The 10,255-nt window shown below is 38.2% G+C and overlaps 1 protein-coding gene across 1 annotated transcript in view; it reads left to right on the forward strand.

Moving 5' to 3' along the window:
• The window catches only part of cdh16 (cadherin 16, KSP-cadherin), a 26,755-nt gene extending 19,347 nt beyond the window's left edge, over positions 1-7,408 (forward strand). The window contains exons 12-17 of the mRNA XM_068576451.1: positions 1,639-1,880; positions 1,968-2,098; positions 2,359-2,598; positions 5,663-5,779; positions 6,932-7,048; positions 7,156-7,408. Coding sequence (XP_068432552.1) covers positions 1,639-1,880; positions 1,968-2,098; positions 2,359-2,598; positions 5,663-5,779; positions 6,932-7,048; positions 7,156-7,256 — 948 coding nt within the window. The 3' untranslated portion in view covers positions 7,257-7,408. The remainder of the gene's footprint in view (positions 1-1,638; positions 1,881-1,967; positions 2,099-2,358; positions 2,599-5,662; positions 5,780-6,931; positions 7,049-7,155) is intronic.
• Positions 7,409-10,255: the final 2,847 nt, after the last annotated feature.

The following is a 10,255-nucleotide window of genomic DNA, read 5'->3' on the forward strand; positions in this document are numbered from 1 at the left end:
ACTATAGTGTCCAGCTTGTTACTACATTATAGTGTACAGCTTGTTACTACAGTATAGTGTACAGCTTGCTACTGTACTATAGTGTCCAGCTTGTTACTACATTATAGTGTACAGCTGCTGAGCATCAAACAGTGAACGTTAGTGACTAGCTGATGAACATAGCTGAGCATTTAGCAAGGACACATAAACATATATACATATACAACATTCATCCCTTCAGGAGTTGGTCGAGGTCAAAACAAAGCAAAAAAGATTTCACTTTCTTTAGGTGACCAGAAACATGACTTGTTCATTTGTAATGCTCCTTAAATAAGCAACTGGTTGCTGACAAGTTATCAATTTGAAATGTTATGATAAGTCAGTTTTGCCCCAAAAAAATATTATTGCACTTTGAAAAAAGAGTGTAATAATCATCAGTACAAATAAAAGAACATATTAATACTTTATACAAAAGAATGAGAGTTACTTTCTGAAAAATATTGAAAATATTGAGTCTGCACTCAGGTTGACTCAGGGGAAGGTTGATAATAGCGGTGTAACGTATTTCAGGATAAAATATCAACAAAGTTAAAAGTAGTATCACCATACGAAGACAATGACTAATATAGTGGTTCAGATGACTTTGGCCTCGAGTGAGTCTACGCACATGTTCTGGTACACTGACTATTTTGATGCATCACTTCCAGTCAATCGCAGTCCTCAAGCACCCTCCGAGGTCTGCGTTTCTTCTCCCTGGCAACAGAGACGCACTCCTGCCTGAGCATCGTGATGTCAGGCAGCGCTGGTTTGATAACATTTTGTTTCACGTGCAGACAGAACACATTTCATGTTAAAACCTGACAGCAAATACAAGCTGCAGTAAAGATTGCCTTAAAAATAATCAAATACATTAGAGATGAAGGATTCCTTTGTTTTCTTTTTTTATTAGTTTGTTCCTAAAGTCTGTGAAATCTGAACAATGAAATATTAAAATCCCATGACCGCAATGTAAACATGTAACTGCAGTTCATCTTTCTCTACCTCTACCATAAAACTACATGTTTAATCTTTAAAACAAAAGTCAACAGGGCATGGTAATTATTTTTAGTGTCCAGATTAAAGTAACCCTATCACCTCAAATCTGCTACTCACAATTCTGCTTCAAAGTTTTGGCCTCAAATATTGTTAATTGTGCTTTATTTGTTTATATGTGCTATTTAGTTTCTTTTACAATCAATAGTGTATACATTGAATACCATGTAAACAGACTTTAATTTATATTATATGTTCTCTAAAGTGTTCCGAACTGTGTATTGAGCTCAAACTGTGGTATTTATTCAATTGTCCCACAGTAGCAGTTGTTCTACGTCCATTGTCATACAAAAATGTTTCATTCGAGACACAGTGAATCGATTAGTTCATCTCAATGAGATCAGTTTCTGCCAGTAAAACCAGTTTCCCTGGAAGTAAGATAAGGAAAACTGCACAGGCCATTAAATGTATTAGTTTTATACATCATACATCATTTATATCTCATTAACAACACTTTGTAAACACTGAAGGATGACACTGTTAGTACCTGTGTGTGTGTGTGTGTGTGTGTGTGTGTGTGTGTGTGTGTGTGTGTGTGTGTGTGTGTGTGTGTGTGTGGTTCCACAGGTCTTGGACTTTGAGCGTGAGAGTGAGTATATCCTCGTGATCAGTGCTCAGAACCCAGTGGCTCTGGTCCGTGGCCGATACGGCCCTGCATCCACGGCAACAGTCTCCATCTATGTCGACGACGTGAATGAAGGCCCTATCTTATCTCAAAGCCATTATGAGGTGACTGTCAGAGAGGGCGAGGAACCAGGACGGGTTATCGCCACCATCAGAGGTTACGACCCCGATTCTCATCCAATCAGGTGGGACCTTAACTGATGAATGCTGTCAGAATAATGATCTTTTTTCAGAGTTCTAATTTTAGAGAGTTGCACATGTTTTTGTTGCAGATATTCTCTTCAAGGGGACACCAAGAAATATTTTTCAATAGGGAAGTATTCTGGTGAACTCAAGACTGTGCAGGCCTTGGACAGAGAGGAGAACAGCACATACACCATGGAGGTCATTGCAGTGGATGGCCGTGAGTTCATTTTCATGATTATAAATGCCACGCAAGTTTTTCATGAATCCATCATTTCCATTGAATTAATAAATCACCTACATGTGCTCTTGAATTTGAAAAGGCCATTAGTCCTAATTTATTATGTTTTTCAATTAAATAATCTCAAAGTTTATACAAATGTAGAAGAAGATACAGTGTTGCAAAAGAGTGAGATCAAGAAAGACCTCAAATATTTGTTTGGGCTCACATCTTTTCTACATCTCTCGTGTTCCTATTAGGAAACGCATCCTTGTCTGCGTCCACCCTGGTGACGGTCCAAATCCTGGACGTGAACGACAACAGTCCAGTGCTGGTCGGAGACTATTCCTGGAAGTACCTGTGTACGCCTCGCTGGGAGGACCAAGCTCTGGTGCTGGCCTCAAGGGACAGTGATGGGCCACAGCATGGGGGACGACTGAACTTCTCCCTGCGCAGCGATGCCACAGTCCGTCGTAACTGGAAGCTTACACCTATTAATGGTGAGGTGAATGTAGACTTATTGAGTTTTTGTTTTTTTTAGCATGCAATGTGTCAAGTAAAGTGACCTTGTTGGAAGAGACTATCCTAATGTATTGATTTAAACAAGCTGAGATGTGTTTGTGGTCGTTATTCAAAGTGTATGCATTCATGATAATGTGTTTCAATTAGCATTTGGGTCTTTCAAGTATCCGTTACGTCAAGTATTCTGATTACGGGTGCCAACGTGACCTCAAAGCCAGCTAGATTTAAGCCTGCTGCCAAAATCCTACAATCTTAAAATCTATCAAAATTACTACATACAATCCTTTTATTATTACAATATGAACTACTTTATATATTAACTTGTAGTTTGAGATGGTTTAAAATGGATAATGTGAATGTTGTGTCTTCTGCTATGGTCCACGTTCTGACCCTGAAGATGTGCAAAATGCTCTGTTCCATTTTCTTCCTGCATAATTTCTGTGGTCGGTTCTGGGAAGGGAGGTGTAATATAATTATCCTTTTTCGCCGGTGTAAACTGCTGGTGTTGGGCTCATTTAATGCCAACTATTAACTGCAATGACGTCATTAAGTCATTCAAAAGCTCAGCCGCTTCCCTCTCAGGTTTTTTTTTTTTATCTCCCTCTTTCACTCCTCTGTTCCTGTTGGTATTGATTGAGCCGAGCTGTAATTATATCTTCTGTGTAATTTCTTTGCCGTCATCGCTGGGTTCCTGCCAGCTAATGGAGGCTAAAAGTGGAATGCTTTGCACCTGGTCGCAGCCAGTAATGGTCGTACCAATAAAATGTGTACTTGTGCCAGTGTAACGTCAACTGTAGAGGTGCACGGTTTGCGTGACACAACCACAACCTCTCATACAGAGGATAACTTGTGTGTGCCTTTCAGTGAGTGTGTGTTTACATTAGACTATCTATCTTTGTGAGGGCCAATTGGGTTTTAGTCCTTCAGAGTGAGGACATTTTGTCCGGTCCTCACTTTGGAACAGAATTTGGGCTCAGATTGGTTTTAAGGTTCATGTAAAGGGATGAAGTCAAGTAATTCATTGTGATGATGAAGGTGGCTGAGGGGCAAGGTAAGGCATTATGTCAATAGAATGCAGCACAGATTATGTGTTTTTGTCGGCCAACCCGAGGGTTAGCATCGCACTGGTTCCCTCGACATTAAAGAATTGGGATTTTGCTTTCGATGTTGGATTATTGCAGAAAAAAGCTCCGTGGCAAAGACAAGTAAATGATACTTACACGTTTTGTTCACCGAGATAATGTTTACAAATGAATCAGTGGCGGATATTGACATATTTAAGGTGAACAAATATATCTTGAGCTTGTGTTTCCCACATACCCACATACCTTATGTGGGCTTATATTAAATTATCATTCCAAATATGGATCATGGAAATACTTTTTGCCTAAGTCTTATCTTATCCCAAATTAAGCTTTTTCGATCAAGACATGAGGGATTTGACGGTAATATTCCGTTTTTTGGACTCTACATTTGGAATTTGCATCTTAATGGGAGTTTTTTTTGCAATTTGACACATGGCTTTTTGTCTGTTTACGGTCAAATTTGTGTGTACAGTATACACAAACCAACTTCCAACAGTTTGTATGCTAGAAGCCCACATTTCTGATCAGAAGAAAGAACACATCAACTTTTAAACATTTCGAAAGACTTTGTTTTTAGATATGCAGAAATATATAAAACCAACTTATTGAAGAAGGTGGTTGAAGGAATGAAAGAGAGTGGCTGTGTTAGCATAGTCGAACAGTCTGCCACCGTTTACTTTATGGTTTTTCCACGGCTGCGTGTAAATGAGAAAATTTCTGGAATATTCATTTTCATGAGCTTAGTAGAAATAATGTCTTTTTTGGGTAAGGACAAAAAAACTGAATATTCGCTGCATGTAACTATAGTCAGTCCTCACAAAGATAGAAGTACTAGCTTGTGTGTGAGCATGTGAGTGTGTCATGGCTATTCATCACTTTCTTTCAGACACTCAAATGTATCATTCATGCTTAATTACTTGGCAGTTCTTTTCAATGCAGAATTCAGTCAAAGAGGCAGCACGCTTTTATTCCACTCACCTCCCCGTTTAATAAGCTGTTCACAGCAGGAAGGAGAGAAATGTCAAACATCGAGACTTAATGTAAGCCATTAGCACGATAATGTGAAAATTACTTTTTGGTATCACTATCATCAAAAATAGTCCTTGATAGGTAGGTGGTCACAGATCCAACATGTCAATCAGAGGTGAAGAAGTGCAGAGAGAGGGTCAGTAACAGCCTGCACAACTCTGGTTTTCACTAACGAACAAGTGGAACATGAAGGGGACTGATGGTGAGGTGTGAGCGTGTAGTTTAGGACCCTTAGATAAGGGTTCAAACAACTTGATAAAACATTTTTCTTTCAGGGACAGGGCATTTACGTCATGCTGCCAGACATGTATTTTAGACAGATTTTTAGATAAGATTAAGAACCAGACCACTCAGCTCCATCAGTCTCTCTGATTCAGTGTGTTGTGTAGTTCTGCAGTTGTATACATGCTGTTTTGCTTGTTTATTGTTCCTGTGCAAGTACAAATGGTAATATAGTGTTATTAAATGCATATTGATTGTAACTAAGCATTTAGCTTATATTAACACTTTTTCAAAATTGACTTTTCTGATCTATGAATTGCAGAAGTGGTACTCAATTGTTTTCTTGCATAGAAAAGGATGCTTTTTCACCTTATGTGCAGAAAATATGAAACAATATTATACCAGCGTGCATGTGTTTCTCAATCCTCAAACCAGGGGGCATGCACTTATTCATTTAATAGATTGCAATAAATTTGATAACTTAGCTCATAGTAAATGTAATAATATTGTATTGGAAAAGAAAACAAGTGGCCTTTGACAACCTTTACTTTGTCATTTAAGAAAAAATAGAATTAGGTTTTATCTTGTAACTATCATATATATATATATATATATATATATATATATATATATATATATATATATATATATATATATATATATATATATATATATATATGTATAATTTCTGTGTTTTGTCTTTCAGATACTCACACCAACCTGTCCTTAAACATCCCGTACCTGGCCCCTGAGTTCTACACTGTGCCCTTTACCATCTCTGACAGCAGCTCTCCTCCCAGGAGCACCTTCATAAACTTGCCAGGTAATGTCGACTCTCCTGCTGATAAGCTAAAGCAAATACAGGGAGGTTATGGGACAAGAGCGTAGGAACAATCAATATGAATCAACCCCTGTGTGTGCCAGCTTGTGCTAGCACTGTTCTTGTTTAATAATGATACAATGGAGCTCCACAATGATTTTTCCAGGCTTGTGATTACACAGCTCTCTTAAGACTGTGCTCTGCCCTGTCCAGTCTGCTGATACCTGACATACATAGCACAAAACAACACATATGTGGTTTAGGGAATATTGGGTGAAAGTGTGCAGAGTAATGTCTTTTAGTTTCCCTTTAGTTTTGCATGCTGGTTTGCGGTTCAATTCAATTTGTGTTGTCACTCACCTTCAATTTGAAATCCTGTCACATATATGAGAGCTGCGCGCAGCAATGAAAGGGCCCGTAAACCGGTGTGCACATTAAGAGTAAGTGCATCACTTCATCTGAATACAATAAATTTAAAGCTGCAGGGCAACGATAATTTAGTTCAATTATTTTTCTATAGCTTTCTGTTATGTATTATATTCTTAAATGCAGCCCATATTGTACTTGAATTGAGCAACATGTATGTATTATTAGACTGTGTATTATTTATATTTCATCCAGATGAAAGCCAAGTGAAATATGTCTGAAATGATGACTGGCGACTTGTCCAGGGTGCACCCTGCCTTCGCCCAATGACAGCTGGGATCAGCTCAAACGCCCTGTGACCCTAGACAGTATAAGCGGTTCAGATAATGGATGGATGATGAAAGCAATGTGGGTACCAAATGTTGTGAATATCAGAGCAACTATGTGCCAACTAAGGCCGTCCACACGTTAGGGAGCACCAGGTTGGGCCACCGTTGGGCCTCTGGCACTGAAGGTAGTTTCATCCTAAGAACAAATATGGGCGGGTAAACATTTCTACTGCAAAGTGTACATGAATAATTCTTAGACTTTTCAAATAAATCACAAGTTCAGCAGAGTCAAATTGTTTCTAAACTGAACATCCACCGTAAACATTACACAAAAACTCTTTCAATGAGTCGTATTTCCTCTTTTCCCATTGACTCACAACAAATATGTTGTGTGATGTAAAAAAAAAAAATCCTTGATCTGTGGTTTTGCTTTTCGTTTCCTATGTTCCTCACCTGTTAGTGACAGTGTGTCCCTGCAACGTTAGAGGGAATTGCAAAATGGCAGCCAAGCAGTTGCAGGGCATGCCAACTATTCAGTCTGCAGTGGGGATTCTGCTGGGCACCTTTGCAGTCATTGGTAAGCGGAGAGAATGACAAAAACTGTGTGCGGTCATATTTGGTAGTCTCTGCAGGGCCATTAATGTGGTTGATTGTCTCTGTGTTTTTTTTTGTTTTCAATTCCAGGGACTATTCTCACTGTTGTGTTTGTGAGACTTTCCTACCAGAATCCCAAGCGGCCGAATAAGACTCACCAGGAGCGAGTTCCCCTGAAGATTTCAATCTAACTGGGATGATCGTATATTGTCTGTCAGCCAACTGGATCCATGTATCAATATTGCTTTCAGGGCACTGAATTCATCAAGTGACTGTGAATGACCATGAATGTATATTTCAGTTATTGGATCAAAGTTCAGTTGTACACTCATCTGAAAGCAAAATTACGAGATATTTTTAGATTATTTGAATGTATTTTTTGTGTTTAGGCCTGTGCCTAGGAAATTAAGTTGACTTGTTTTTTTATTGCTGTAGTCTTGTTAATTTGTTTCAAATAGTAGGATTTAGATTGTAAGAAAATAGGCATAACATTACTGCAAAACAAAACAGTTTATATATTTGAAGAATCAAGTTGAATCCAGATTCTCACTTGTTTTGGTCCAAGCTTTGTCTTCTCGTTGGTTCACCTTATTATTTGCAATATTTTAGCACTCTGTTCGCCATCCTAAGCTTTCTCTTGAATGTGTGTTTATGATTTGAAGCCCAAACACAACAAAATATGAAAATAGATGCCGAGGGCAGGATCTCTGCAGACTTAAAGACAGCCACACACTTCTCATTGGTCAATAAATATAAAAATGTATCAGAATATTTTAACTTTATTCTCAAATATAAATAAATAATTTACACTCCATGTTTCTGTTATTCTTGTATGTGAAACACATATGGTCATTAAAATATGACGCTATCTTTAATTATGATTAATTGACAAAAATATTACTGTAAAACCATAAATCAGAAGAAATATACCTATGAAGGCTGAGATGTGATTTAATCTAATTTAACACCTACATTTAAAATTAAAACATGTTGCAAGCATCATTACTGCAATAATTTATATTTACCTTCATATGCATACTTCATCATTGCATTCAAGTATACTGTCACTGAATATGAGTTGTGCTGTCGCAACAGATCATTCAATGCACATTGTTTTCTACCCACTATAGCTTCCACAATGCAAACAAAACACTTTTAATCTAATGAGACAGCCTGAAATGGTCCTGTGTTTGTAACTGTATTAGCCGAGCGTTCCAGTCTCTGTGATTAAGGCTTAATTAAGGATTAATTGCTGACCCAGACGACCTCACAGGCAAACAAAGCTATATTCAGACCCAAGTGTTGCTATAAATACAACCCAGCAGTGTCCAATGAACTCATCACCCCTCATTCACAATAGACAAAGCTTTACAAATTGAATAGATGCTACATACTCATCCAGTAGCCTGCATTGACCAAAGTTTAGTTCATTTTAAATTTGCTCATACTTTCTGATCTCCACTTTTTGATACATGTAAAATGTTCCTCTCACAGACACCTTATTTGAGACAAATAAATTGGAGGCTAAACATTGCCCACTTATGGGATTAGACTTCTACATGACAATGACTGTTTGCTTTTATTCAATTTAACATTTAAAGTTCATAATTCAATTGTTTTCTTTGGGAAAAGTTTATAAATGTAACATTTCAATTCATTGTCAAATTGGTCAATTCATTGGTCAAAAGGAACAATAATTTGAATGTGCATATTGTACGAGAAGCAACAGTAATAGATTAGCCAAAATATGGCCATACTTCATCAGTCATCAGATGTGTATCTCATAAGTTACTGGACAACAAACCAAAACTAAAGGATGTGTAAATATTAGACAGAAAAATAACTCCAATGGGATGGTAATATTGATCCATAAATGCTGGATGTTTACTGTGTGCTAACAAATTAACTAGATAAGAAGATTATGCAACAGGACTGTCAATGTAGCTCTGAGTGCAATATGACATATGTAGAACTCAAACATAAACCCAAAGCTATCAAGGTCCTCGGATTTTTGTTATAGTTTGTTTTCAGTTTTAGTTGAAAAGTCCTCGTCTCTTGTGTCTTTTCTTGTTTTACTTCCTGTCTTTGCTATTCTTACCCGAGGGTTTTCTTAGATGAAGAAAACCAGGACCCTGAGACTGAAGAAGCTTAATCACACTTAGCCATCAATTGAACTGTTCACATTTTACTGTAGTATTAACAATATATTCGCCAAAATATGGTCATACTCATATCAATAAATGTTTAGGTATTATTTTAATACATAGTAATGAATCAAATTTGAAAATACGATGACATACACAGGTGTGTGCCTCATCTGTGTGAAGTTTAGCAGCTGTATCTTTTGTGTCTTTCTTTTTTAATCTCCCAGGTTTGCAGACCACAAACAACCAGATTTTCAGCTGTATATAGTCTCTTTATAATGGAGATGAAATCTAGAAATAACCACATTTACATATTCACCGTTACGAACATGTGTGTCAAGGCTAGATGCTCACCCAACTGGACATTTCAATGTGCAATGACTCACCACATATACAGACATTGCTGATGATAGCTTACGCACCCATTGCCCAGGCTATTTATATCTCTGGCTAGCTGTTCCAATCAAAGCAACACAGCTCCAACGAACAGAAAAGCACACAGAGGAGGACCCAGAGGGAGATGAGAGAGCAGACAGGAAGCGATTAGCTTGTGACATGGGGTCAAGCGTTACGTTTGGGAGCTAATGAACCGCCAGGACAGAGATGGTTCAGATGTCCGACTTGGGGTACAGGGCCGCAAAGAGACACAGGGCGAGATTTCCAATCACTCCAAGTAGCTTTGGAAATAAGAGATGATTCACAAGATATGGACGGCCGCTCAGGGACAGGAACAGTGAAGCAGTGAAGGTTTTCCCCAGCGACGAGACGGTTTTCCATTGCTTGGTTAACGGCACAGACAAGTATTTTTCCTAATCCCAATTCTCTCTTTTCTGAGTTTCCCCACAGCGTCGGCTATTTTTAGGATGTTTTTAGATTGTGTAGTTTCACTTTGGCTCCAAATTTGACAGTTTTTTCCATTTGTTGCTGTCAGAGGCTTGCTGTGTATCAGGACAGCTGCAGGACATTATATTATAAACATGACACACAAAGGGAAGGTCACACATGCGGGAGTGCAGGCGAGTCACCATCGCCCGTGGGGTCGACAT

The sequence above is a fragment of the Clinocottus analis genome, unplaced genomic scaffold, assembly GCF_023055335.1.
Source record: "Clinocottus analis isolate CAN_PGR_092001 unplaced genomic scaffold, fCliAna1.0.p SCAF_1, whole genome shotgun sequence".
NCBI lineage: Eukaryota > Metazoa > Chordata > Actinopteri > Perciformes > Cottidae > Clinocottus > Clinocottus analis.